The following is a 27843-nucleotide window of genomic DNA, read 5'->3' as shown; positions in this document are numbered from 1 at the left end:
GCAGCCTCCCAGAGCTGCCCTCCAGACTGCAGCTTTGCCCAGAATCTCTGCAGTACCTGTCCCTACATGCTCATCCCATACCCAGCCCTTCCCCCAGCACATCCCCTGTGCCAGGGCTTGTGATAGGAGCCTCAGAGGACAGCCTGTGGCTGTCTCCCACAGGGCTTACATTGAGGATTGCCAATTTTGGTTGGATGTATTCCTGGAGGTTTCATCGCATGACAAAATCTTTAAGATTAATCATTAGTTCCTGGAGACTCCAGGGCAATCCTGGAGGTTTGGCAACCCTACCGGCACTGGGTGATTCCGCCCTGGACCAGATAAAGGGTTTAAGACTCCCTTTACACTGTTCTGGTCCTTTTACTGAGTGTCAAGTGGGCAGGGTGGGGGTGAGGATCTCACCCTATGGTTTTAAATATGAACCTAGATCCGGAATTGTCAGACTCCCTGGGCTGTCCTGCCCACCCTCTCCAGATATATAGATGTGAACACCTTAGGAAGAAAATGGACAGGCCTAGCCCGTTCTTTTTGCCACAGGCCCCACCCCTGTCCCTCCTCCTCCTCCCCCCGAGCCCTGCCTCCCAACCAGGCCGGAAGCTGGAGCCCGGTCCGGGTAAGAGCAGCCCAGAGAGCCGGGACAGCTGTGGGGAGCCGCAAACCCTCCACCTGCCTGGGGGGAAGGGCCCGAGAGCAGACCCCGGCCTGCGTCCCCACCCCCTGGGCTCCCTGCCCAGAGCAGATGGAGGGTCCGCGTGGGCAGTTGTGGAGAGCCACGTACCCTCCACTTGCCCTGGGTGGGTGGGGACACGGGCCAGGGGCTGCTCTCGGCTCCCCCCACAGGCTCCGACTTCCAGCTTGGCGGGGCCATGGCCTCAGGGGGAAGAGGAGAGCAGGGGTGGGGCCACGGAGGGGGAGGATCATGCCCTCCCCCCACACTTTTATGAAGAGTCCATCACCCCTGCCCCAGTGACCAGGCTTCCACGACTGCCTGGGGGAAACTGTTCTACTCACTAACAGATTGCCATGACGGGGAGTAAGTGTTGAATGTTTAATGCAATGTTTCTATCCCATGCACCGACTGGAGCGCCTACAGAGATGTATCTTGATTTTCAGAGGTGATTAGCACTGCAGCACCAAGGGGCTTGTCCTGTAGGCCTGGCACTTAACTCACCCCTGTACTAAACTAGCCTTGACTAACGTTGGGTGAAACCCAGGGATTTCACCGCTAAAATTAAGAAAAATGCTCCACTGCTGCTAAGGCACCCCCGCCTCAGGTATGCCCATAACAGGAGTTATAACACTAAGGGTTGTAAAGTAGCAACACCCAGGCGCGGGGACGTTTAGGGAGGAAACAGAAAGACCCCAACAAATGGTAAAATAGATAAGATGAGCTCTGACCAGCGAATTTATGCTGACCATCCGCACTAACAAAGAAGGTCATAAATAAGTGACAATTTGGGCATGAAAGATAAAATGTAAAAAAGATTTGAACAGGGAGGAGGAAACATAGGTGCCAGTGCGTGATTGGTTAAATTTTGCTACCTAAGGGTATTGAATAATGTGATCGGTTTAGTAAAGTTAAAGAAGGTAGCTAGTGTTACCTATATAATGTAACTAAAAAACAATGCTTTTTGCGTGGACCATCTCCAGACAGCAGCTCAACATCAAGCTGCTAAAACTCTGACCCCTCTGCACAACCGTGATGAGTGGATTTTGACTGGCCATCAGGTGACGTTGGTCTGTATATTGAGCATAATCAATTTGCTTGGCATATGTATTCTATGTTGTGTTACTAATAAATAGATGTTTAGAGAACAGCTGTGGAAGGCTCTTTCACTGGGAAAAGATCCCGTAGAGCCCTGTGGGAAAGGGCAGGTACTTACACTGACCAGGTTTTTCCCTGAGCCCCGAGGGTAAGGGTCGATGCTTTACACCCTGAGCGCTCGGCAGGGAAAGGATGGGGGTACCTAAATTAAGCAGGTCACGCCTTGAGCCCTCGGTAGGTTATCGGCAGGGTGCCTTAGCTTTTAGCGGGTAACAGTCCTCACTGGTGAAATGCTTCTAACTAGTTCTCAAACCAATCCAGCGAATAGTCTTTTCCCAGCCAGGGGGGCCTGACTCATTTTTAAAGAACTAGTTTCAAGATTGGACAGGTCCTACCTGAAGTCAATCAGAGCTACAGGTAATCAGCACCATTTGAAAATCAGGCCATCCTAGTCTAACATGGCACTTGCCAATCCCCCACCCCGGTTAATATGAATTAGTTAATAGCTAACAGCGTTTTTCTGTCCAAGGCTGTGTCCTTGTTATGGGTAATTACATAGTGGCCTTGGACACTGATCTTGATTGGTAGTCAAGGCCAGTCAGCATCCCCGTTACTTTTTATCTCGTAAAGACCTGCCTCTGTTTCCACGAATACCTAGGGACACGTTTTATTTAGAGGCGATTCTGGTGATATCACATTTTCTGTTCCTTTCTCTGGCTTTAGTAATGGGACTGACCCTGCTCCTTTATTGCGAGATGTGACCTTCAGGCGAGGCTATTTGCTTCTCTAAAGGTCATTGTTCCCCTGGAAATGAACGGCTTGGTTTGTGATGACAGAATTGATCTCTCAGGTGCTCATTTTTTGAACTTCGCCCTTCTCCATTAGTTACAAAGGGACATTTCCATATTAAGGCAGAGGGTCGCACGCTTCACTGCCTCTGGCAACATAGTTCATTGAACAAACCTGGACGCCTTGCATTCCTCTGTCTCCACCACTAGCTCCCTGTGTGCCAGACTCCCATCCACATCTACTGCAGGGACATGCTGCAACTCCCTCACCCCCTTCCTCTGTTTCCTCCCCATTCTGTTCTCCTCTTATGCCATGGCCTCCCTGTGACCCCCGTTATCCCAAACCAGGGACCCACATTCTTCTCCCATACCAGGGCTCTGTGTGCCCCCCATCCTCCTGCCAACACCTATGACAGGGATTCTGTGTGCCCCCATTCACCCCTCTGCCCACTCCAGGGGCTCTGTGTGACCCCCCACTATCCCAAACCAGGGACCCCCATTCTGCTCCCATACCATGGGCTCTGAGTCCCCCATCACCCCCCCAAACCAGGGGCTCTGTCTGACCCCTATCCCCCTCTCACTCCCATGCCAGGGGTGCTGTGTGCTCCCATTCCCCCCCCAACTCCAGAGCTTCTGAGTCCCCCATTCCCCTCGTCACCCCCCCAAACCAGGGGCTCTGTCTGCTCCCCATCCCCCATTCACCCCCATGCCAGGGGCTCTGTGTGCCCCCCATTTGCCCCCCAACACCTATGACAGGGATTCTGTGTGCCCCCATTCACCCCTCTGCCCACTCCAGGGGCTCTGTGTGTCCCCCACTATCCCAAACCAGGGACCCCCATTCTGCTCCCATACCATGGGCTCTGAGTACCCCATCACCCCCCCAAACCAGGGGCTCTGTCTGCTCCCCAGTCCCCTCTCCCCCATGCCAGGGGCTCTGTGTTCCCCCCATTTCACCCTTTCCCCCATGCCAGGGGCTCTATGTGCCCCCCCCATTTGCCCCTCATCCCCATGCCAGGGATTCTGTGTGTCCCCATTTTCTCCCCTCTCCCCATGCCGGGGGCTCTGAATCCCCCATTCCCCACCCTATCCCCATGCCAGGGGCTCTGCGTGCCCCCCATTTCCCACTCACCCCCATACCAGGGATTCTGGGTGCCCCACATTTCCCTCTCACCTTTTTGTGACCCCCCCAGCCAACCCTCACCGTCATGCCAGGGATTCTGTGCCCCTCATTCCCTCCTAACCAGATGCCTTTGTGTGCCCCCAGTCCTTCCTCACCTTCATTCCAGAGGCTCTGTGTGCCCCCCCACACACCATTCTCCACCATGACAGAGTCTCTGTGTACCCTCCATTCATCCCCTTCCCCTATGCCAGGGGCTCTGTGTGTCCCCTGTTCCCCCTTCACCCGCTGCCAGGGGCTCTTTCTATCCCCCATTCATCTCTTCCCCACTGTGTCAGGGATTCTGTGTATCCCTATGCCCATCTTCCCCCTCAGACCCGCCCCCCCTTCTTTCTTTCAGTCTGGGACAGTACTGAAGTCCTAAAGGAAGAAGTGCTGGAACTCATGAAGAGGTCCGCTTCTGGCCCTGCTCCAGAAGGAGAGATGGTGGCTCGCTAATGAGTCTGGGGTTCCCGGTGCGGCGGGGAGGGGGGGACCCTTTCATTGCACCTCTGCAGCAAGGTAACACTTGTCAGAAGTACCAGAACACCATTCCTGCTCCCAGAAAAGGAGGCGGAACACCGTTCCGGCATGACTCCAGCACTGGTCTGGGAGAGAACTCATTCAGGGCTTCAACATGCTAAACTCTCGTGGGATGATAGGCAGAGCTGAGATGTGGCGCGGGAGGGGGGGGGGGGAGGGTATTATTCTGGAAGGTGCTAATTGCCACCATGAGCCACTTCTTTGTACTATAGACAATTACAGAGGTGTCTGAGCAGCTGGGGCTGCTAACCACATGCCAGGGGAATCTTTGTGTCCCGTTCTCCTGGTTTTCTGATTGCCATCAAACTCAAGCGCAGGCTGCCCGCCCATGTCTAAAACATTCCCTACAATTTTGGAATTGATTGGATGTGGTTTTTCAAAGTTACAGACAGAGAAATGCCCTCAAGTTGAGTGTAAGGCCTGGCATTGCTTGGGCAATAATTGACAATTAAAAAACAAAACAAAACACTGTAACATTCATGTAAGTAATTTATTCCATGTTTGTTATTTTCCCTCCCTCCATTTTTAAGGAGTTCCTTGCTTGCTATTTGTCTTCATCTCTTCCTCTGTTTCCTGCCTTGACACAGTCAGTTCACTTTACGAATACTTAGCGCTTTTTCACCTTGTAGCGAGGCGCGGTGGTGCCCCACAGCCCCGCAGAGGGACGAGCCTCCCCTGACACCAATGTGGGCGGAGCCAGTGGATCCTGCGCCCGCCCCCCAGAGGTCATGGCGCAGGACAGGAAGTATAAAAGCCCAACCGCAGAGCTCACTTGGACCACAGCTGCCGGAGAGGCCAGACGCCTGTGGCCTAGCTCCGGGTTGGGAGACGCTAGCAGGCCATGGCTGACCCGAGGACTGGCTGGGCCAGCCAAGCCTACCCCTCGCCAGCTACCCGGAGGAACCGATGGTGCTGGAAACCTCCGAGGACACTGCCCTAACCCAGGTACCTTACGGGGGGAGTCCGGAAGTAGCCCAGGGGCAGCCGACCCTGATCTGGCCGCAGCATTGCCAGACCCAATGTCATTGTGTTGCGGTCAGAATCCTCACTGACACAGCAGCGGGACGCAGTGGAGCGGGTGGGCCTGCGTCCCCCCCACCACACCACTCACGGGTGGCCGTCTCCCCGTCTCCCCAGACACTCAGAGCCAGGAGCCTAGGGTTTGCTATTGAACTATTTGCTCCCTGAGGGGCTGAGCCCCTGCCTGTTTGTTTGCTGCCCCGCCCTGACCCAGGGCCTGGGCTCCTATTGAACTATTGGCTCAGCCCCTGCCTGAGGGCCTGAGCCTCCAACTACTTGTTTGCTGCCCCGCCCTAACCCAGGGCTGGGGCTTATACGGTACTCCTTGCGCAGCCCTGTCTGGAGGTCTGGGCCATAGACTGGGTGTTCCCCAACCCAGCAGAAACGGTGTAGCGAGGTGGTGTGGTGCCCCACGTCCCCGCAGAGGGACGAGCCCCGACCGAGTCCTTCTACACACCTTCAATGCTTCTGCTTCATGGGATACAAGGATTTTTAATCTGTTCCCTCATGTACATGTCAAAATAGCGGGGAACTGGATTCCATGACCTAGGCAGTCCCTTCCAGTCATGGGTCCTAGGTTCCTAAAACGTAAGATTTCCTTTGAGTGATATGGTTAGTATAATCCTAGACAGAGGATAGGCAAAGAGGATAGATCTGGAGGCGACAGAGCAAATCTAATGGCAATAAAGAAATGATGGTGATTCCAAAACCCTCACTGCCTTTCACTGGATGCACAATAAAAACATCCTTAGGATTTTTGGGACATTGACCTCAAAGCTGGAAGCCTCTGCCACTGAAGCCCACTGAAGTTTTGCCACCCACCACAACCAGCATTTATCTCAGTGCTGGCTGACCAGATTTTACCTTAGGACTTCAGTCTCCCTCCTCTTGAAGGGAACGCACATATTTAAGGATCGCATGAAGCTCCCATTCCTAAAAAGCTAGAGAGGTTGGGTGTGTGGGAGTCATTCAGAGGATTGCATAGTCACTGGGCCACTGTCAGTGTGCAGTATGGCTAAGGGAAGGACTTATCATGAAATCCATCAACAGCAGCCACTAAAGGCATAAAAACATAAGAACGGCTATACTGGGTCAGACCAAAGGTCCATCCAGCCCAGTATCCTGTCTACCGACAGTGACCAATGCCAGGTGCCCCAGAGGGAGTGAACCTAACAGGTAATGATCAAGTGAACTCTCTCCTGCCATCCATCTCCACCCTCTGACAAACAGAGGCTAGGGACACCATTCCTTACCCATCGTGGCTAATAGCCATTAATGGAATAACCTCCATGAATTTATCTAGTTCTCTTTTAAACCCTGGTATAGTCCTAGCCTTCACAACCTCCTCAGGCAAGGAGTTCCACAGGTTGACTGTGCGCTGGGTGAAGAATAACTTTCTTTTATTTGTTTTAAACCTGCTGCCTATTAATTTCATTTGGTGGCCCCTAGTTCTTATATTATGGGTGCACTGCAACTAATATTTCTTTGGCCATTGTTACAAGTAGCCACATAATAGAATGTGATGCATTTGGAGAAACTGAAATCCTAGTGATCAGCAGAGCAGGTGCCTGTTAGACCAGGTGTCACAGGGTTCACTCACTGCTAGTGGCGCCTCCTGCTGGCTGTCCTGGGAATTAGCTCTGCCAGACATTGGGTTTCCCCTCTGGCAAGGTCTTTTCCTGTACTGTCTCGCCCTGTGGCCCCTCTGTTATACAGCTAAAACTATACAGGATCGTTTCAGGGGATAAGGCAAGATGCCACGTTTATTATGCTAATACAATTTGATCTATAACCAATAGCTAATACCTAATACCTATACACACACATCAAATGTTCTGCAGCTGCGGGAGTTACCAGTCCTGAACGTAGCTTGAGTCCATGGCTTGATTTCGCAGCTTGGGTTCGTAGCTCGTGGCGGCTAACTGGCCAGGAAAGCCGGGCACGAGGAAGGGCTGGGTCTCTGTCAGGCACGCACCGATGCCCCTCGATGTTGGCAGCAGAACATTACCCAAAGTCTTCCATCTTACCCATCTTTTTTATAGGCTTTTCGTTTGAATCAAGAGTTGATAGGTCTTGCTGTGTCACGCTGCCTCTGGGTTCGGTGTGATTGATAACCCGTCAATTGCAGACGTGACTTTCAGCCTCGGACCTGACTTTGATCTTGTTTCAATTGCACCTTTGTTCTTTTCTTTTGGGGTGGACTCTTCTCACTTTGTCAGGGCTGTTGTCTTCAGCCCTTGGTGTTTGCACTTAACTTTATCAGGACAGGCCGGGGCTGGAGGTTGATTCCATTATCCATGCGTACCTCATTCACACATTTGAACTAAGTTAATAAGGTTACAACGGGGTTTTGCAAAATGGAGTAAGCATTTCAAAATGGAGTTTTAGTTACAATATGGAGTCTTATTAAAACAAGTGTAATGAACAGTTTACAATGCTGGGAGGCAAACAGGAGTTACAATGTTAAAACAGTGAAGTTCTGTTTGTTCACAAAATAAAGTCATATTAATAATAGTAATTAAAGAAAAGAAACAATTTCATTCTTCAGCTCTACACCTCGCACTCCAGGGACTGCAGTCTCCTCTTGGTGGCTTGGCCTTGCGGCCGGGTCACTAAGATCCTCCCCTTCCAGGGAATTCAAAGTCCTTCCAGACCCACTGGCTAGCTGGCGTCTCCAATGTCCTTTCCACTCCCCAGTGGCTGCTAGGGGAACCCAGGTCCACCCTCTACACTCGGTTCCAGCTCAGGGACTCTATAACAAGCAACCACGGTCCCTTACAGTCCTACCTCTTGCTGCTGTTTCCCTGGGATTCTTCCTACTTATCTGGCTTCTCCCATCTCTGGGTTTCCCAGCCTCCCAACTCCCTCCACTCAGAGAATGACTGCAGCCTACTTCCCAGCAGAACTGTCCCAGCAACCACCACCCATCTATAGACAGCGACCTGGCTTTATACAGGCCCCGCCTGTTCCTTCACAGATAAGCCTGTTCCGCTAATCTGGGCTTTCCTTTTGGCGTTCAATCTACTAGATTAACTAGCCCATCTGGCCTCCATTAACCACTTCCACTCTTGTGCAGAATGGGGTTGACAGCCCATTACACCAGGTTTCACTATATCTGACATCTAAATTGTACGTAATCCAGATCTCTCCGTGTGTATGTGTTTGTGTACGCCATCACTGATAATACTTAGAACCCAGTTTTCTCATTGCGGTGGTTCTGTGGTTGTCCCTCCCTGTCAGGCTTGGAGGGAGGCCACTCTACCTCACTACGTCACACAGAAAGCAGTCATTAAGAAGGATAGGGCTCTGGCCCTCTGGTCAGGACAGAACGGCACACAGTCTATTTATTGCCCAGCCTCCTTGCTGAAGCAAGCAGCAATCTACAATCTATTGCCTTGACCCTCTGGGCGGGGAGAGCAAGGAGCAGTCTTTCGCTACATTCTTCGAGCTGGAGCAGACAGTAAACATAGTCTGGGGCTCTAGTCCTCTGGGCAGGGCAGAGCAACAGGCCACAGGCAAGGCACAGGCCTTCTGGCCTGGGGTGAGTAGGCCCACACCTCAGGGGTGGGGTTGGTGGCAGGGGGTAGGAGGACCCGGGCCCCCCTACTCCACCAGGTCCCAGTCCAGGGCCCTAACAGTGGTGGATGGTCCCACCACTGGGTCAGCAGGGAAGTCACTGAAACATGCTGACTCGTTTACTGGCCACACAGCCAGACTAATGTCTGGTTCCCCTTGGCTACTTCTGACCACCCTTCCTTGGTGTGGCTCCATCATCCATAGGTCTTCAGTCTCCTCGGGGTAAATAGTGGACAGTGGTCCCATGCAACTCCTCTCCTCATCTGGTCTCTTCCTGGAGCACTGCACAGCTCGGTCTCTGGTCCAGAGTTCCTCAGCGAGGTAGAGACGTCTGGCTCCAGCCCAACTGAGATGGAAGGCCTTCCTCTTATACTTCCTGTCCTGTCCCTCCACTTCCAGCACAGGGACGGGGCTGGCTTGGTTCTGCCCAGTCAGGAGGTGTGGAGTGTTTCCTCCCTGTCAAGCACGGAGGGAGGCCACTCTGCCTCACACATTCAGTTTGTGCCACAGTCCAGATTCTCCGAGGTATTTAGGGGATTTTGATTTCAATAGGAGTTAGGAGCCCAAATACTCTGGAGGTCCGGATCTGGGCCCACATGCTTTACAAACATCAGGCAAATTTTAGCTGCCAGTTACACCAGTATTAATCCAGAATAATCCCTTTGTAACTCTAGTTGCAGGGCCAAATTCCACTCTGCTGGAGTAACCTCATTGTGACTGATGACAGGAACAGATTCTGCTCTCAGACACACCGGTGTAAATGAAAAATGACTCCCAACTTCCCAGGGATTACTCCATATTTACACCATTCTAGAAAAATCCTCCCAACAAATTAGACTCATAGACTTTAAGGTCAGAAGGGACCATTATGATCATCTGGTCTGACCTCCTGCATGATGCAGGCCACAAAGCCGTCACTACCCTTACCCTGCTGTTGAAGTCCCCAAATCCTGTGGTTTAGAGACTTCAATTAGCAGAGAATCCTCCAGCTAGCGATCCCTGCCCCATGCTGCGGAGGAAGGCGAAAAACCTCCAGGGCCTCTGCCAATCTACCCTGGAGGAAAATTCCTTCCCGACCCCAAATATGGCGATCAGTAAAACCCCGAGCACGTAGGCAAGATTCTCCAGCCTTACCCTTATTAGCCATTATACTATTTACCAGCGATGGCACGCTGTTCCTGTGACTAATATCATGTTATCCCATTAGACCATTCCCTCCATAAACTTATCTAGCTTAATTTTAAAACCAGACAGGTCCTTCGCCCCCACCGTTTCCCTCGGAAGGCTGTTCCAATATTTCACCCCCCTGACGGTCAGAAACCTTCGTCTAATTTCAGGCCTAAATTATTACCATCCCCATGAGTTTGCAAATTGGGAAGCTCAGTCAGAGGCAGGTTGTGATTTGCCCGAAATGACTGAGGGAGTCAATGCTAGAGCTGGGATTAATACTTGGCCTTTTGTGATTCCCAGGTCTATGCTCCAACTGCTTATCCATACATCACTCCATTGCCGGAAACAATACAATATGTGATAAATCAAACATGTATAGCAACGAAATTCTCTAAATATTCATTACACATTCGTAATGCTTTTCATTTCTACGTTGTCAGTGCACCTACTAGAAGAACGACTAATATCCTGCCTCCTGAAGATGGCCCCAAAACTCTTCTTTAAGTGTAACCTGAACCGTTTGTTCACAAAAGCGTACAGCACGGGGTTGAGGCAACAATGAATAAAGGCAAGGCTCTCAGTCACTTGCATAGCATAGTCCAAGTGCTTGCTAGTTTCACAACCCTTAATCACATGCAGGTTTTGCAACAAATGCAGAAAGAGGGTAACGTTGTATGGAAACCACAGCACAAAGAAAACTACCACCAAAATAACGACCAGGCGGAGAGCTCTCTTCTTGCTAGGAGACATTAATGTAGTGAGAACACAAGCTACGCGGGAGTAGAAGAACACCATGCAAAGGAATGGAAGGAAGAAGCCTAGCAGGATCTGCTGAAATTGAAAGAGAAGCCGCCAGATGGAGTTGTGCAGGCCATAGTCGGGGTAGCAAACTCGTCTCCCATTGTGGAGATCCTGCACCTCCATGAAGATAAAGTCAGGAATAGACAGCACTATGGAAATAACCCACACCACTGAAGAGACAAGGAAGCTCTTTCTTGGGGCCCTTAAGTTTTTATTGGACCAAGCATGAACAATCTCCAGGTATTTGTCCAGACTCATGCAGCTGACGAAGAAGATGCCACTGTAGAAGTTGGTGGTGTAGATGACACTTATGATCTTGCAGAAGGCATTCCCAAACACCCACTGAGAAGCTGCGTATGTGGCCCAGAAGGGAAGGGTTACCACAAAAAGAAGGTCTGAAATGGTCAGATTCAGCAGATACACCTCGGTCATCTTCTTGTTCTTGGTATATTTGATCAAGATGGCAAAGAGTAGACAGTTCCCGGCCAATCCAAGCAGAATCACTATTGTATAAAGCACTGGCAGGAACACCTTGCCAAACGCCTTGACATTTTCCTTTGTGCAAAGCACTCCCTGGATGTAATCCTCCTCGTCTAAGAATTGGTACTCGTAGTCACTCAGGTTGGCTGGGTTATCTGTGGTATGCGGCATGGCAGACATTGGAACTGTTGCCACCCTTGGTGGTAAACTTTTCAAGAGACCCTTCTGTTACATTCTGCAATAAAAAAGTAAAGAGGACCAATAGTGCATTTCAAAAGACATTTTGATCTACATACGAAAAGTGAGGTTTGCATGCTAAGTAATTTAATATGGAGATTTCTACCTCCACTTCATAGTTTTGAATCCGGCCCAGGTTGACAGTGACTGACCCTCTGCCAGCTCTTTAATGTCGTATGTTTGGTGGCCCCAGACCAGTCCCTGGTGGAGACGGCTACATCACCGGTCTCTACACGGGGTGTCAAATTCAACAGCCCTGGAGACAAAACTATACTCTTGCCTGTTTGGAGTGGAGCTCTCAGGTCAGGTCTGAGGAACACTGAGGCAGTGTGGGATGCCTGCTGCTCTCCATACTGTACCTGAGAAGTACATGAGGCCTTATAAAAAGAGAGAGAGAGATGACAGGAACGCTATGGCTTCACTGCAAAAAGAGGTGTGATTTTACGTCAAGATAGCTATCTTGATGTAAAATTCTCATGCAGACAAGGCACTGGTAGTTTTTAGTCCTTGATGCGGCTAGTCAAGATAAACCCTGTTGTTATGATTTGGGGGATTGTGTCTGTACAGTGTATGAATTCTGTTTGAGGTGATGAACTCTGTATATCTGACCACATGAGACTGCAAAGTCCATTTTGATTGTAAGGCTGGTCTTTACTTTTCTATTGTCTTTTAACCTCCATCTAGAACTAGGATTCCAGTGAGGTGTTGGCACATGGATAACAAAAGAGGGTTGTTGACTTAAACTGCTCTCCCATTGAAATGGAATAGCTCTGAATAACAGACTGGCTCCCAACCAGGAGAAATGGTTTATCACAGGAAAGGTCGTCTTAGCAACTAAGTCACCTGACAGCACTCTGTGGGCTCCCAGGCAGCCAGGTCCTTCTCTTTCCACAGCTAGAGAGAGAGTCCTTGCTTTTTGGCCCTACAGCCCTTTTATAGGGCCCAGCCTGGCCCTGATTGGCTGCCTCTCTGCCTTCTCTGATTGGCACTCAGCCCCAACCCTCTCCAAGGGCTCATTTTTAACCCTTGCTGAGCCGGAGCAGGGTGAATGCCCTGCTACAAAAGCTCCTTTGCAAACGGCAAAGATAGACAGCACATGGTTGAATCAGAGAGAGAGCTCTTACCTTTCCAAGTATTTCTGCCGAATGTTGGAACTTTCCAGGTTCAGAGCCCCTCAGGCTTGTTATCACCGCCTTTGGATCGGACCAATCCGTAGCTGTTTTACAGCAGCGTCATATAATTCATTTTCCTGATCCAATCCTATAGTCCCAGGTTTTTAAACAAGAGCCAACTCCCTCCCCTCCCCTCACTACTCCCCACCGTCCTTTAACTGCCTTATTCTTATCTAGAAAAACAGACCGCCAAGCATTTTTCCCGCCACGTAGCCCTTTTACATAGGGGCTTTAATAAAAGTTAAAACCATAAGCCCTTAGTCACAAACAATTTTTAAAAGTTTCCCCCATGTTTTAGACTAACATGGGTTATTTTTTAGTAAGAACAATATGGAGCTGCAGCAAAGCCCCTGTTAGCAAAAACAGCATCTGTGAATTAGTGGATAAGAGATAAGAAGGCTGCTTCTTTTCCAAACTTTTTAACAAACGCAAGTAAAAGTTACATTAAGTTTTGTAAAGGAATAAAGCTCTGCTTTATATTTACTTTAAAAGACAAGCCTGTATAAGGACACATCCCTTTATTTAGCACTTTTGCATACGTTTCAATAAAAAAACAGCATGCAGAAGCACCCCAGGCCTAAACCCACAAACCCTGACTAAGAAAAAGTTTTTAAAAGCTTTTCCCTGTGTTTTTTAATGAGGACAATTTGAAGGAGCCTATTTAAGTTAATGGATTAGAAAAGAAGACCACTTTGAAAAACAAGTCTATCTGAAGAAACAATTTTTCCTTTAGCCCTTTTGCACAGGTGTTTCAATAAAAAGGGAGCATGCAGAAACAACCCAGGGTTAAAAACACAGAAAACCTGTTTATAAAAGTAATGTATAGTGATAAAAAAGTTTTTTCCCTATGTTTTAGACTAGCACTGGTCATTTTTTAGTAAGGACAATTTGAAACAGCAGGCTTTTGCAGCAAAGCCACTGTCAGCAAAAACAGCCTCTGTAAGCCAGTGGATCAGAGATAACAAGGCTGCTTCTTTGACTGCTTTTTAACACAAACAAGTGAAAGTGATATTCAGTTTTGTAAAGGAATAAACACTTTAAAAAACAAGCCTATATGAAGACAGAGCCCTTTATTTAACATTTTGACATGAGTGTTTCAATCAAAAAAAATAAATAAGCATGCAAAAACACCCCAGAGTGAAAACCACAGAACCTTAGGGTATGTCTACACTACGCAATTAGGTCGATTTTATAGAAGACGATCTTTAGAAATTAATTTTATACAGTCGATTGTGTACGTCCCCACTAAGCGCATTAAGTCGGTGGAGTGCGTCCTCAATACCATGGCTAGCATTGACTCATGGAGCGGTGCACTATGGGTAGCTATCCCACAGTTCCCACAGTCTCCGCTGCCCATTGGAATTCTGGGTTAAGCTCCCAGTGCCTGATGGGGCGCAAAGATTGTCGCGGGTGGTTTTGGGTACATGTCATCAGTCTCCCCTTCCTCCCTCCATGAAAGCAACAGCAGACAATCGTTTCACGTCTTTTTTCCTGGGTTATCTATGCATACGCCATAGCATGGCAAGCATGGAGCCTGCTCAGCTCACCGCTGCTGTTGTGAGCATTGTAAACACCCTCAGGCATTATCCTGCAGTATGTGCAGAACCTGGCTAAGAGATGCCAGCACGAGGACGACTGTGAGGACGACAGTCGTTCCTGAAAGCACGGGCTATGACGGGTTGGATCACAGAAACCCCCTTGGGAACTGCCAACTGATGTGCCAAGACTACTTCTGCTCCCGCTTTCCTGCCCTGACAGCTTAGGACTCCAGCACCCTGTCTTGTTGAGCCAGACACGCCAGTCTGCTTCAACACAGACCCAGGGTCTGAACCTCGTGCCCCAAAGCTGCAGACTTAACTGAAAGCAGCTTACAGAAGTGTTCCTGTCTTTAACACTCAGATGCCCAACTCCCAATGGGGTCCAAACCCCAAATGAATCCGTTTTACCCTGTATAAAGCTTATACAGGGTGAACTCATAAATTGTTCACCCTCTATAACACTGATAGAGAGATATGCACAGCTGTTTGTCCCCCTCCCCCGCAGGTATTAATACATACTGTGGATTAATTTATGAGTAAATAGTGATTTTATTAAATACAGAAAGTAGGATTTAAGTGGTTCCAAGTAGTAACAGACAGAACAAAGTGAATTACCAAGTAAAATAAAATAAAACAATCAAATCTAAGCCTAATACAGTAATAAAACTGAATACAGATAAAATCTCACCCTCAGAGATGTTTCAATAAGTTTCTTTCACAGACTGGATGCCTTCCTAGTCTGGGCACAGTCCTTTCCCCTGGTACAGCCCTTGTTCCAACTCAGGTGGCAGCTACGGGATTTCTCATGATGGCTGCCCCTTTTGCTCTGTTCTACCCACTTATATATCTTTTGCATAAGGCAGGAATCCTTTGTTCCTCTCTGGGTTCCCACCCACTCCCTCTCAATGGAAAAGCACCAGGTTAAAGATGGATTCCAGTTCAGGTGACACACATGTCACTGTAAGACTTCATTACCCACTTGCCATCACACAGGTATACAGGACGACTTACAAGTAAAACAGAGCAATCTACAGTCAATTGTCCTGGTTAATGGGCGCCATCAAGATTCCAAACCACCATTAATGGTCCACACTTTGCATAATTACAATAGGCCCTCAGAGTTATATTTCATATTTCTAGTTTCAGATACAAGAGTGATACATTTATACAAATAGGATGACCACACTCAGTAGATTATAAGCTTTGTAATGATACCTTACAAGAGACCTTTTGCATGAAGCATATTTTAGTTACATTATATTCACATTCATCAGCATACTTTCATAAAATCATATAGAGTGCAACGTCACAATCGGCTCTGGCAATTGGGACATCATGGCAGCAATGGGGCTGGTAGATACAGTGGAACGCCGATTCTGGGCCCGGCAAACAAGCACAGGCTGGTGGGACCGCATAGTGTTGCAGGTATGGGATGATTCACAGTGGCTGTGAAACTTTCGCATGTTTAAGGCCACTTTCCTTGAACTTTGTGAGGTGCTTTCGCCCGCCCTGAAGTGCAGGAATACCAAGATGAGAGCTGCCCTGACAGTTGAGAAGCGAGTGGCAATAGCCATGTGGAAGCTTGCAACGCCAGACAGCTACCAGTCAGTCAGGAATAAATGTGGAGTGGGCAAATCTACTGTGGGAATTGCTGTGATCCAAGTAGCCAATGCAATCACTGACATTCTGTTACCAAGGGTAATGACTGTGGGAAATATGCAGGTCATACTGGATGGCTTTGCTGCAATGGGTTTTCCTAACTGGTGGGGCGATAGACGGAATGCATATCCCTATCTTGGCACCGGACCACTTTGCCAACCAGTACATAAACCGCAAGGGGTACTTCTCAATGGTGCTGCAAGCACTGGTGGATCACAAGGGACGTTTCACCGACAGCAATGTGGGACGGCCGGGAAAGGTGCATGACACTTGCATCTTTAGGAACTCCGGGCTGTTCGAGCAGCTGCAAGAAGGGACTTACTTCCCAGACCAGAAAATTACCATTGGGGATGTTGAAATGCCAATAGTGATCCTTGGGGACCCAGCTTACCCCTTGCTCCCATGGCTCATGAAGCCGTACACAGGCAGCCTGGACAGTAGTAAGGAGCAGTTCAACTATAGGCTGAGCAAGTGCAGAATGGTGCCTTTGGACGTTTAAAAGCTCGCAGACGCTGTTTGCTGACTATGCAGTCCCACCAGCCTGTGCTTGTTTGCCGGGCCCAGAATCGGTGATCCACTGTATCAACCAGCCCCACTGCCGCCATGATGTCTCAATTGCCAGAGCCCGTTGTGATGTTGCACTCTATATGAGGTTAGACCTCAGCACAACCAACATTCCCATTGTTATTGCTGCTTGCAGTGTGCTCCATAATATCTGTGAGAGTAAGGGGGAGACATTTATGGTGGGGTGGGAGGTTGAGGCAAATCTCCTGACGGCCGATTTTGAGCAGCCAGACACCAGGGCGATTAGAAGAGCACAGCTAGGCACGCTGCGCATCAGAGAGGCTTTGAAAACCGGTTTCATGTCTGGCCAGGCTACGGTGTGACAGTGGTGTGTGTTTTTCCTTGATGAAAACCCGTCCCCTTTGTTGATTTTAATTCCCTGTAAGCCAACCACCCTCCCCCTTCGATCACAGCTGGCGAAGGAAATAAAGTAACTATTGTTTTGAAACCATGCATTCTTTCTTTCTTAATTAAAAAAAAAAGTGAGATAACTGACAAGGTAGCCCGGGTGGGGTAGGGAAGGAGGGAAGGACAAGGCCACATTGCTTATTGTAGCCACACTACAAATCAAAACTGTTTGAATGACAGTCTTCTGTTGCTTGGACCATCCTCTGGAGTGGAGTGGCTTGGTGCCCCGAGCCTCCTCCCCCCGCGTTCTTGGGCGTCTGGATGAGGAGGATATGAAACTTGGGGAGGAGGGCAGGCGGTTATACAGTGGATGCAGGGGGGGGTCTGCGCTCTTGTTCGCTTTCCTGCAGCTCCACCAGACACCTAAGCATGTCCGTTTGCTTCCCCATTAGCCTCAGCATCGCCTCCTGCCTCTTCTCATTATGCTCACTTAATGCTTTCCTGGCCTCTGCCACTGAATGTCTCCATGCATTCAGCTGTGCCCTATCAGTGCAGGAGGACTGCATGAGCTTGGAAAACATGTCATCACAAGTGCGTTTTTTTCGCCTTCTAATCTGCGATAACCTCAGGGACTAAGATGATAGGGGGAGCATAGAAACATTTGCACCTGCGGGGAGATAAAAAGGGAGAGTAAAATTTAAGACGATAGATTTCTGAGAACAAAAGGGAGACTCTTTCACAATGAATCAAGCAATTCACAGCAGACAGCACATGTACTTTAAGTACAAGGTCGCATTTTGCCTTTTATATTGGTGACACATCACACACGGCTGGGCAACAGAATGCGGTTTCCAGGCAGCCATGGTAAGCCAAAGGTTACGCGGGGTTGGCTTCTTATGCCTTCATAACATGTGGGAATGGTTTCAAACTGCAGCGCCCTCCTTTCCCATAGCAAGCAATGCCGGTTGGGTTTCACATTTAAAAGGAGGGGCTGTGATTTTCGGGTGGATGTGGAGCACACACCTCTCCCCACCTCACCGCGTGGCTATTCTCTGGGATGATCCCTTTTAGCCAAGCACAAACAGCCCAGCATGAACGGGGTCCTTTTACTGTTCCCTTACAAAAATTCCCCTATTTCAACCAGGTGACCATGAATGATATCACTCTCCTGAGGCTAGCAGAAAGATATAGACCAAATGTTGCTTGAATGCCACCAAAACCCAGGACCATTCGCTGCCATGCTTTGTGCTGCAATGATTCCAGACTACTTGCTACTGGCTTGGCGTGGTAAAGTGTCCTACCGTGGAGGATGAAATAAGGCAGCTCGCCCCAGAAACCTTCTGCAAAGGCTTTCAGAATACCTCCAGAAGAGCTTCATGGAGATGTCCCTGGAGGATTCCCGCTCCATCCCCAGACACGTTAACAGACTTTTCCAGTAGCTGTACTGGCCGCGAATACATCCCAATTCTTCAGGGCAAAACAAACATTAAACACTATTGCTTTTAAACCCTGTATTGTAGTTACAAATGTGCACTTACCAGAGGTGCCTTCTCTGGCTTCAGGGTCGGGGATCCCCCCTTGGGAGGGTATTGGCTCCAGGATGATGAAAAGGTCCTGGCTGCTGGGGAGAACAGATTCATCGCTTGCCTGCTGCGCATTCTCCTCCTCCTCCTCCTCATCCACAAAATCCTCCTCCCTGTTGCATGAGACTCCCCCCTTGCAGGTGTCCACTGACAGTGGTGGGGTAGTGGTAGCGTACCCCCCCTAGAATGCCATGCAGCTGATCATAGAAGCGGCATGTATTGTGCTCTGACCTGGAGCGACCATTTGCCTCTTTTGTCTTTTGGTAGGCTTGCCTGAGCTCCTTAACTTTCACGTGGCACTACTGTGTATCCCTGTTGTAACCTCTGTCCATCATGCCCTGTGCGATTTTGGCATATATATTAGCATTTTTTATTAATCGGTGTTCGGCCTGCACAGATTCTTCTCCCCATACAGCAATCAGATCCAGCGGCTCCCTTTTGGTCCAGGCTGGAGCTTGTTTGCGATTCTGGGGGGACTGCATGGTCACCTGTGCTGCTGAGCTCACCATGCTGACCAAACAGGAAATGAAATTCAAAATTTCCCGGGGCTTTTTCTGTGTACCTGGCTAGTGCATCGGAGTTCAAAGTGCTGTCCAGAATGGTCACATTGGAGCACTCTGGGATAGCTCCCGGAGGCCAATACCGTCGAATTGTGTCTGCACTACCCCAAATTCGACCCAGCAAGGTCAATTTTAGCGCTACTCCCCTCGCCAGGGAGGAGTACAGAAGTCGATTTTAAGAGCCCTTTAGGTTGACGGAATGGGGGTTGGTTGTGTAGACGCATTGTTTATAAAATTGACCCAATGCGGCTAAATTTGACCTAACCCCGTAGTGTAGACCAGGGCTTAGTAACAGCTAGTTTATATTCCCCTTATTCTGTAATCCAGTGGCTCAGAGAGAAGTTTATTTTCCTCCCCACTTTTTAACAAATCCATGCGTAAGTTATATTAAGCTTTCATTTTCTTAGGACTTTTAGATTTAAGTATGAATTTTTCTGTTGCATTATCAGAATATCTTTGATTCTAAATGTTTGCAACCCATGTGCTGAAACACAGGTACAAGCTCCTGTGTTTGTTTTGGGTCCATAGATTTTATTAAAATAATACAGCACAGGCTAGAGCTGTGGCTTTCTCTACATTTTAAAAACAAATAAGACTAATAAGGCTATAATCTGCCTTAGAATGGCTCCAGGGGTCACCCCTTCAGTTTGCTTGTTTTTTTACCCAGACTTCTTTCTGAACGTTTTAAACGCTGTTAAAGTTTTAACAAAGGGTGAGATTGCATTGAAAGACACTTTGTGAAAGTTATAACAAGTATTTTATTCCATGTACTGATTGTAAAAGACAAAAATCATCGCTTTGTGACTGCATGAAACTCAGAGAGAGCCTATCTTAAGAACACCCCCACCCCACGACTTTTCCCTCATACTTTGAACATTTGCTAAACATGCAGTGTTTCATTATATAAAGGTTTTTTAAAAGATTTAACATGAAAATACAGTATTGACTGAGCTGTAACAAAACAAGGCCCCTCTTAGAGATCTTTTCTAGAAGTTTAGTGAACTAAATGCAAAATGACTCCTCACTTCAGTGGGATTACTCCATTCTAGAAAAATCCTCCCAACAAATTATTTCCATCCCCATGAGTTTGCAGATAGGGAAACTGAGGCACGGGCAGGTTGTGATTTCCCCAAGATGATGGAAGGAGTCAATGCCAGAGCTGATTCCCAGGTCTGTGCTCCAACTACTTATCATAGAATATCAGGGTCAGAAGGGGCCTCAGGAGGTCATCTAGTCCAACCCCCTGCTCAAAGCAGGACCAATCCCCAGACAGATTTTTGCCCCAGATCCCTAAGTGGCCCCCCTTAAGGATTGAACTCATAACCCTGGGTTTAGCAAGCCAATGCTTAAACCACTGAGCTACCCTCACTCCCCAATACATTAGCCATACATCATCCATACATCACTCCATTGCCAGAAACAGTACAATATGTGATGATAAAATTTGTACAGCAATGAAATTCTCTAAATATTCATTACACATTCGTGATGCTTGTCATTTCTACATGGTCAGTGCACCTACTAGTAGAACGACTTGTCTCAGACATCTGGAGAACAAAGAAATCTTGCCTCTTGAAGATGGCCCCAAAAATCTTCTTTAAGTGTAACCTGAACCGTTTGTTCACAAAAGCGTACAGCACGGGGTTGAGGCAACAATGAATAAAGGCAAGGCTCTCAGTCACTTGCATAGCATAGTCCAAGTGCTTGCTAGTTTCACAACCCTTAATCACATGGAGGTTTTGCAACAAATGCAGAAAGAGAGTAATGTTGTATGGGAACCACAGCACAAAGAAAACTACCACCAAAATAACGACCAGGCGGAGAGCTCTCTTCTTGCCAGGAGACATTAATGTAGTGAGAACACAAGCTACGCGGGAGTAGAAGAACACCATGCAAAGGAATGGAAGGAAGAAGCCTAGCAGGATTTGCTGAAATTGAAAGAGAAGCCGCCAGATGGAGTGGTGCCGGCCATAGTCGAGGTGGCAAACTCGTCTCCCATTGTGGAGATCCTGCACCTCCATGAAGAAAAAGTCAGGAATAGACAGCACTATGGAAATAACCCACACCACTGAAGAGACAAGGAAGCTCTTTCTTGGGGCCCTTAAGTTTTTCTTGGACCAAGCATGAACAATCTCCAGGTATTTGTCCAGACTCATGCAGCTGACGAAGAAGATGCCACTGTAGAAGTTGGTGGTGTAGATGACACTTATGATCTTGCAGAAGGCATTCCCAAACACCCACTGAGAAGCTGCGTATGTGGCCCAGAAGGGAAGGGTTACCACAAAAAGAAGGTCTGAAATGGTCAGATTCAGCAGATACACCTCGGTCATTTTCTTGTTCTTGGTATATTTGATCAAGATGGCAAAGAGTAGACAGTTCCCGGCCAATCCAAGCAGAATCACTATTGTATAGAGCACTGTCAGGAACACCTTGCCAAACGCCTTGACATTTTCCTTTGTGCAAAGCACTCCCTGGATGTAATCCTCCTCGTCTAAGTATTGGTACTCGTAGTCACTCATGTTGACTGGGTTATCTGTGGTATGCGGCATGGCAGACATTGGTACTGTTGCCACCTTTGGTGGTAAACTTTTCAAGAGACCCTTCTGTTACATTCTGCAATAAAAAAGTAAAGAGGACTAATAGTGCATTTCAAAAGACATTTTGATCTACATACGAAAAGTGAGGTTTGCATGCTAAGTAATTTAATATGGAGATTTCTACCTCCACTTCATAGGTTTGAATCCAGTTCAGGTTGACAGTGACTGACCCTCTGCCAGCTGTTTAGTGTCTTATGTTTGGTGGCTCCAGCCGCTGGTGGAGATGGCTACATCACCGGTCTCTGCACAGCGTGTCAAAAATTCAACAGCCCTGGAGACAAAACTATATTCTTGCCTCTTTGGAGTGGAGACCTCAGGTCAGGTCTGAGGAACACTGAGGCAGTGTGGGAAGCCTGCTGCTCTCCATGCTGTACCTGAGAAGCACATGAGGCCTTATAAAAAGAGAGCGACAGATGACAGGAACGCTATGGTCTATACAATCATGAATGGTCTGGAGAAAGTGAATAGTGAGGTGTGATTTTACATCAAGATAACTATCTTGTCGTAAAATCCTCATGCAGACAAGGCACAGGTAATTTTTAGTCCTTGACGCAGCTAGTCAAGATTAACCCTGTTATGATTTGGGGGATCTGTCTGTACAGTGTATGAATTCTGTTTGAGGTGATGAACTCTGTATATATGACCACATGAGACTGCAGACTCCATTTTGATTGTAAGCCTGGTCTTTACTTTACTACTGTCTTTTAACTCCATCTAGAACTAGAATTCCAGTGGGGTATTGGTACATGGATAACAAAAGAGGGTTGTTGACTTAAAGGGCTCTCCCCTTGAAATGGAATAGTTCTGAATAACAGACTGGCTCCCAACCAGGAGAAATGGTTTATCACAGGAGAGGTTGCTTTGGCAACTAAGTCACCTGACAGGGGTCTGTGGTCACCTGTTGAGGCTAATGAGGGGTCACATGATACAGAGACTAGAAGGTTATAAAAAGGGAGGCACTGATCTATTTGGGGCCAGCTCAAGATGAGGGAGAAGCAACCCACCGTGGAGGAGCCTGTGAAGCAGGGGACTGTGCCTGAACAGATGGTTGTCCAAGGACTCTCAAGAGAAGGGTGAGCTAATGAGGGGCATTGTGGTTGGGATGTTTGTTATGATCTAAATGAGCTGTACTCTCTTGTGCTTTATCTGTTTTGTGAAAGGGTGATGATGTTAGAATCTAGGCAAAGTGTCTCCATGTGTTCTGTGCTCTATGGTACCATGTGCGCCCTTGAAGAGGTAAAGCAGATGGCTCATAACGTCTGGTGGGAGTCTGGGGTAGGATGTGTTTAAGCTATGGGTCAGTCTGGAGGAGTCAGCACTGAGCCCAGGAGCTAGGCAACTGGACAATGGGGTGCAGCTCTCTGGAGCGTTGCCAGACAAAGGGTCTGCACCTGGACAGTATGCCTGGGGACCCCCCAAAATGGGGCAGTAGGTGGTCTCTGTTCAGGCTCCAGAAGCTTAAAACACCAGTGGACACAGCAGCTGGCTTCCCTCACAACAGTCTGGTGAGTGGCCATGGGATGGTGTTCAACTGGGACCTGTGAGACTTATACCCCCACCTGGAGTGGACCTCAACTAGCTACAATGAGGTAAAAATGACAGTGCCCTGGCTCCTCTAGGATCTTACGTTGAGATAACTACCTCTTTTGGGGAGTGAAGACTAAAGCAATGTCTACACTTGCAGAGTTTTTGCGCTGTCAGTTTCAGTGGGTGATAATGAACCAGTGAAAGAAAAGTGCTGGTTTGTGTACTCACTTCCACAGGTGTCAGAGTGTTTACATTTGCAGCCCTTCCATCACCCATCAGAGCAGCGCCCTGAGGGCACCTTTCCCACAGTGCAGCTCTCTCCATTTTGACTAGGGTTACCATACATCCGGTTTTTCCCGGACATGTCCGGCTTTTTGGTAATCAAACCCCCATCCGGGGGGAATTGCCAAAAAGCCGAACATGTCCGGGAAAATGCCGGCCGGGCACTTCCCCTCCCGCGGCGGCTCTGCTCCTCCCCTGACTCTTCGGCTCTGGTTAAGAGCCAAGCGCTACGGGCTTTGGGCAGCCCCCATGCCTCTGGACCCTGCGCCGCCGGAGCCCGGGAGGGGAAGTGCCCGGCCGGGGGCGCAGGGTCCAGAGGCAAGGGGGCTGCCCGAAGCCCAAGCGCTACCGGCTTCATGGTTTGCCGGGCAGCCTCCAGACCCTGCGCCCCCGGCTGGGCGCTTCCCTTCCCGGGCTCCAGCTGTGCTGGGGAAGCGCCGGCCGGGGGCGCAGGGTCTGGGGGCTGCCCGGCAAACTGTGAAGCCGGTAGCGCTCGGGCAGCCCTTTTTGCGTGGCTGGGAGTGGGAGGGAGGAGGGGGTGGGGCTGGGGTGGGAAATGGGCGGGGCCAGGGCCCCGTGGAGGGTCCTCTTTTTTTATTTGTTAAATATGGTAACCCTAATTTTGACAATGGGCCTTGTGGGAAAAGGCGGGGGGGGGGGTGATCGCGGGGTATCCTGGGCCCTGCACAGCCGCCTCTCCCCAAACACTGATCAGCTCCAGTAGCTCCGCATTGCTCCAAGCAGGGGATCATCTGCTCTGTGAAGCAGGCATTGTCACTTGGCCAGATAAGTGAGCACTTGCCAAGAAAACAGGAAAGGGTGTTTCAAAGTTCCCCGGGACTGTACAGGGGGAGGGGTGGATGTCTGTTTACCTGACCAGAGTGGTTGCCTCGGCACTGTCAGTGCCAGGTTCACAGTGGCGCCATGGAGCCAGGCCCACACTCAGAAGGGGCCCCGTCCTGCTCTGCTTGCACTGCACCCTGAGAGCCCACTGGTCGGCCAAGGGCTCCTCTCCACCTCCAGGCCTCACCCTCCGGCTTTTCTCTGCCTTCTGGCCGGACCCCAGTGCACCTCTGGCTTCAGGCAGTCTCTGCTTCCCACCACCTGTGGGGCCCCACCTGTCTCCCTGGAGCTGAGCCACCTGGGACTGGTGCAGAAGCCTGGCCAGGCTCGGTCAGTTTGGGGCGGGGGGGGCAGTGTGGGGGGCTTAGCTGGGCCCCTCCAGGCAAGTGGGTCCTGAGGGAGCCTGGCCGGGGCAGGCGCTGGCCTGGCTGATGGCGCCACTCCTGAGGGAACGGAGCGATTCCCCGCCTTGGGATCAGCCCTGGCTGCACTACTAGCTCGGCCCGGCAGACAGTCACCTCCCAGCAGGGCCGGTGAGTGCGGCCTGGAGGCAGACCTTGGGGGAGTGGGTCTCTGGAGGGCATGGGGGGGAGGGTGCTGGGCTGTGAGGAGGCAGGGAAGATGTGTGTGTTGGGGCACTAGGGAGTGAGGGTTCTGCGTGGGGTGCTGGGCAGTTGTCGTGGGGCTGTGGGCAAGGGGGCGCTGGGCAGGGGTGATGTTGTGCAGGGCTCTGTGCATTTGTGGCAGGGTCTGGCGGGGGCGCTAGGCACAGTAGGTCTGGGGGGGCTCTGGCCATGAATTGGGGGTGTGCGTTTTGGTGTTGGGGGATGTGTGGTGCGGCAGGGACATGCTGGCAGAATAGGGCCGGGTGGACCATTGTGTGTCTGGCAACTTCAGGTTTGTAAATAGTGCCCTCGCACTGAGCTGGGCAGTGTGGGGCCACCCCTGCCATGCCATTGCCCCTGGCTGACCCCAGGCTCCAGGGACTGACCCTCCCGCACCATGCTCCATTGCCTCCATGGGGGCCCAAAAATATGTTTGGCACCGGGCCCACAAAAGGTTAATCCAGCCCTGGCCACTGTGGGATATCCTGCAGAGGCTAAAAGCTCTGTAAACAGGAAGAACGCATTTGCACATCACTTCAAATGCATCACCGAAGAGCCGTACGCCTCTCATAGAGGTGGGGTTTATTTTGCAGTGAAACTTCTGAGTTTCACCGCAAAAGGTCATTGGCAAGTGTAGACGCTCCCACGGTTTTTGCGCAAAAAAGGGACTTTTTCCGATTTAAACCGTAAAGAGATTTCTTTCTTGCTGCTACTTTGTGGGGGTCCATAGTGAGTCCTGTCAGGGAAATGACATTACCCAGGAACATAAGAACCTAAGAATGGCCATACTGGGTCAGACCAATGATCCATCTAGCCCAGTATCCTGTCTTCCAACAGTGGCCAATGCCAGGTGCCCCAGAGACAATGAACAGAACAGGGAATTATTCACAATTATTCCAGCCCCTGTCATCCACTCCTGTCTTCTGGCAGTCAGAGGCTAGGGAATCCCAGAACATGGGGTTGCATCCCTAACCATCTTGGCTGGTAACCATTAATGGACCTATTCTCCATGAACTTTTCTTTTTCTTTTTTAAACCATACTTTTGGCCTTCACAACATCCCCTGGCAAAGAGTTCCATGGATTGACTGTGTGTTGTGTTGTGTGAAGAAATACTTCCTTTTGTTTTAAACTTGCTGCCTATTAATTTCATTGGGTGACTGTGGTTCTTCTGTTATGTGAAAAGTAAATAAGATTTCCCTATTCACTTTCTCCACACCATTCATGATTGTATAGACTTCTATCATATTCCTCAGACGTCTCTTTTCCAAGCTGAAATGGCCCAGTATTTTTAATCTCTCCTCATATGGAAGCTATTCCATACCCTTAATCATTTTTGTTGCCTTTCTCTGTACCTTCTCCAATTCTAATATATCTTTCTTGAGCTGGAACAACCAGAACTGCACTCGGTATTCAAGATGTGGGCAAACCATGGATTTATATAGTGTCCTTATGATATTTTCTGTCTTATTATCTATCCCTTTCCTAACGGTTCCTAACATTCTGTTCGCTTTTTGACTGCCGCTGCACACTGATCTTTTCAGAGAACTATCCATGATGATCCCAAGATCTCTTTCTTGAGGAGTAACAGCTAATTTAGAACCCATTGTTTTGTATATATGTTTGGGATTATGTTTTCCATTACTTTGCATTTATCAACACTGAATTTCATCTGCCATTTTGTTGTCCAGTCACCCAGTTTTGTGAGATCCCTTTGTAACTTTCCACAGTCTGCTTTGGACTTAACTATCTTGAGTAATTTAGTATCATCTGCAAAATTTGCTACCTCACTCTTTACCCCTTTTTCTAGATCATTTATGAATATTTTGAACAGCACTGGTCCCAGTAGACATTCCTGGGGGCTCACCACTATTTACCTCTCTCCATTGCCCCTATAGCCCTGGGTCCACAGGATATGTAGGCAGACGTGGGCTAGGTTTGATCAAGTAGCTTGCCAGAAACAGCAGTGTAACCCACAGTAGCATAGGCTAACTACCCAAGCAGATACCCTCCACCCCCACAGGGTCCCAGAGCTCCGGCTCCAGCCCAAGCCCAAACATTATGCAGGAGTTTTTCAGCCCTAGAGCCCAAGTCAGCTGACCTAGGCCACCTGTGGGGTTTTTATCCCCATGTCGATGTATGGTAAGAATCTAGGATCTGGTCCAAAGCCCATTGAAGTCAGCGGAAAGATTCCCATTAACTTCAGTGAGCTTTGGGTCAGGCTCCTGTATAGCTAGTAAACTATCTAATACAAAAGAAGAAAAGGAAACACCTCAAATCCCTTATGGAAATTTTTTTCAGAGGTTCAAATTTAAAATAAAATTAACTTACAAATGCTTTCTCCTGATTGTCTCCTGTTACTGTCCAGCCATCTGACTCCGCTGTGGCAGCTTCTCCGCTGATCGCTTTGGCTGCTAACAGATAAGGGAAGGAAACGGGACAGGAAAAGGGACAGGAAAATGAGTGCTTGGGGTTTTTTTTGTTGTTGTTGTTGTTTTTGCCTTTTTTCTTATTTGCACAGCGCAAAGCAAAGTGGCCTAATCATAATTTATAGAATTTACGGCCAGAAGGGATGATAAGGATCATCTAGTCCCACGTCATGCATAACACACTCCACACCCAATAACATCTGCACCAAGCCCATAACTTCTGGTTGAGTTATTGCAGCTTTTTGAAAGCCGTCCAGTTTTGATTTAAAGAATGCAAGTGATGGAGAATCCACTACATCCCGCGTTTCACAAGTTAATTACCTTCACTGTTAAAAATGGATACCTTATTTCTAATCTGAATTTGTCTAGTTTCAACTTCAAACCACTGGATTTCGTAATGCCTTTTTCTGCTAGATTAAAGAGCTGTACTGTCAGAAATCTCTTCCCCATCTAAATACTTGTAGACCATGATCAAGTCATCTCTCGATCTCTTTGATGAACAATAGATAGAGCTTCTTTTGTCTCTCACCATAAAGCATATTTTCCAGATCCCGAAGCATTCTTGGAAATCTATTGGAACCTTTTCAATTGGTTGTCTGCCA

General features: G+C 48.8%; 3 protein-coding genes across 4 annotated transcripts in view; all 3 read right to left on the bottom strand.

The window, feature by feature from the left end:
* Nucleotides 1-27843, bottom strand: part of ZBTB47 (zinc finger and BTB domain containing 47) — a 393046-nt gene that overhangs the window by 82454 nt on the left and 282749 nt on the right. The window lies entirely within an intron of this gene.
* LOC128830850 (atypical chemokine receptor 2-like) lies at nt 6961-11843 on the bottom strand. Its single transcript, XM_054016674.1, has one exon. It carries the CDS (start codon nt 11477-11479, stop codon nt 10421-10423), a length of 1059 nt encoding a protein of 352 aa, XP_053872649.1. The 5' UTR covers nt 11480-11843; the 3' UTR covers nt 6961-10420.
* LOC128830849 (atypical chemokine receptor 2-like) lies at nt 19706-27227 on the bottom strand. Of its 2 annotated transcripts, none has more exons than XM_054016672.1 (2): nt 27144-27227; nt 19706-21573 (listed from the first exon to the last, which is right to left on the bottom strand). In XM_054016672.1, the coding sequence occupies exon 2, from the start codon at nt 21516-21518 to the stop codon at nt 20436-20438; it is 1083 nt and encodes a 360-aa protein (XP_053872647.1). In that variant the 5' UTR covers nt 21519-21573; nt 27144-27227; the 3' UTR covers nt 19706-20435. The 2 variants fall into 2 exon arrangements, with proteins under 2 accessions (XP_053872647.1, XP_053872648.1); XM_054016673.1 differs by lacking the exon at nt 27144-27227 and adding an exon at nt 21682-22059.

This window comes from Malaclemys terrapin, chromosome 2 (assembly GCF_027887155.1).
Source record: "Malaclemys terrapin pileata isolate rMalTer1 chromosome 2, rMalTer1.hap1, whole genome shotgun sequence".
Taxonomy (NCBI): Eukaryota; Metazoa; Chordata; order Testudines; family Emydidae; genus Malaclemys; species Malaclemys terrapin.
This window is presented reverse-complemented; position numbering and strand designations above follow the sequence as displayed.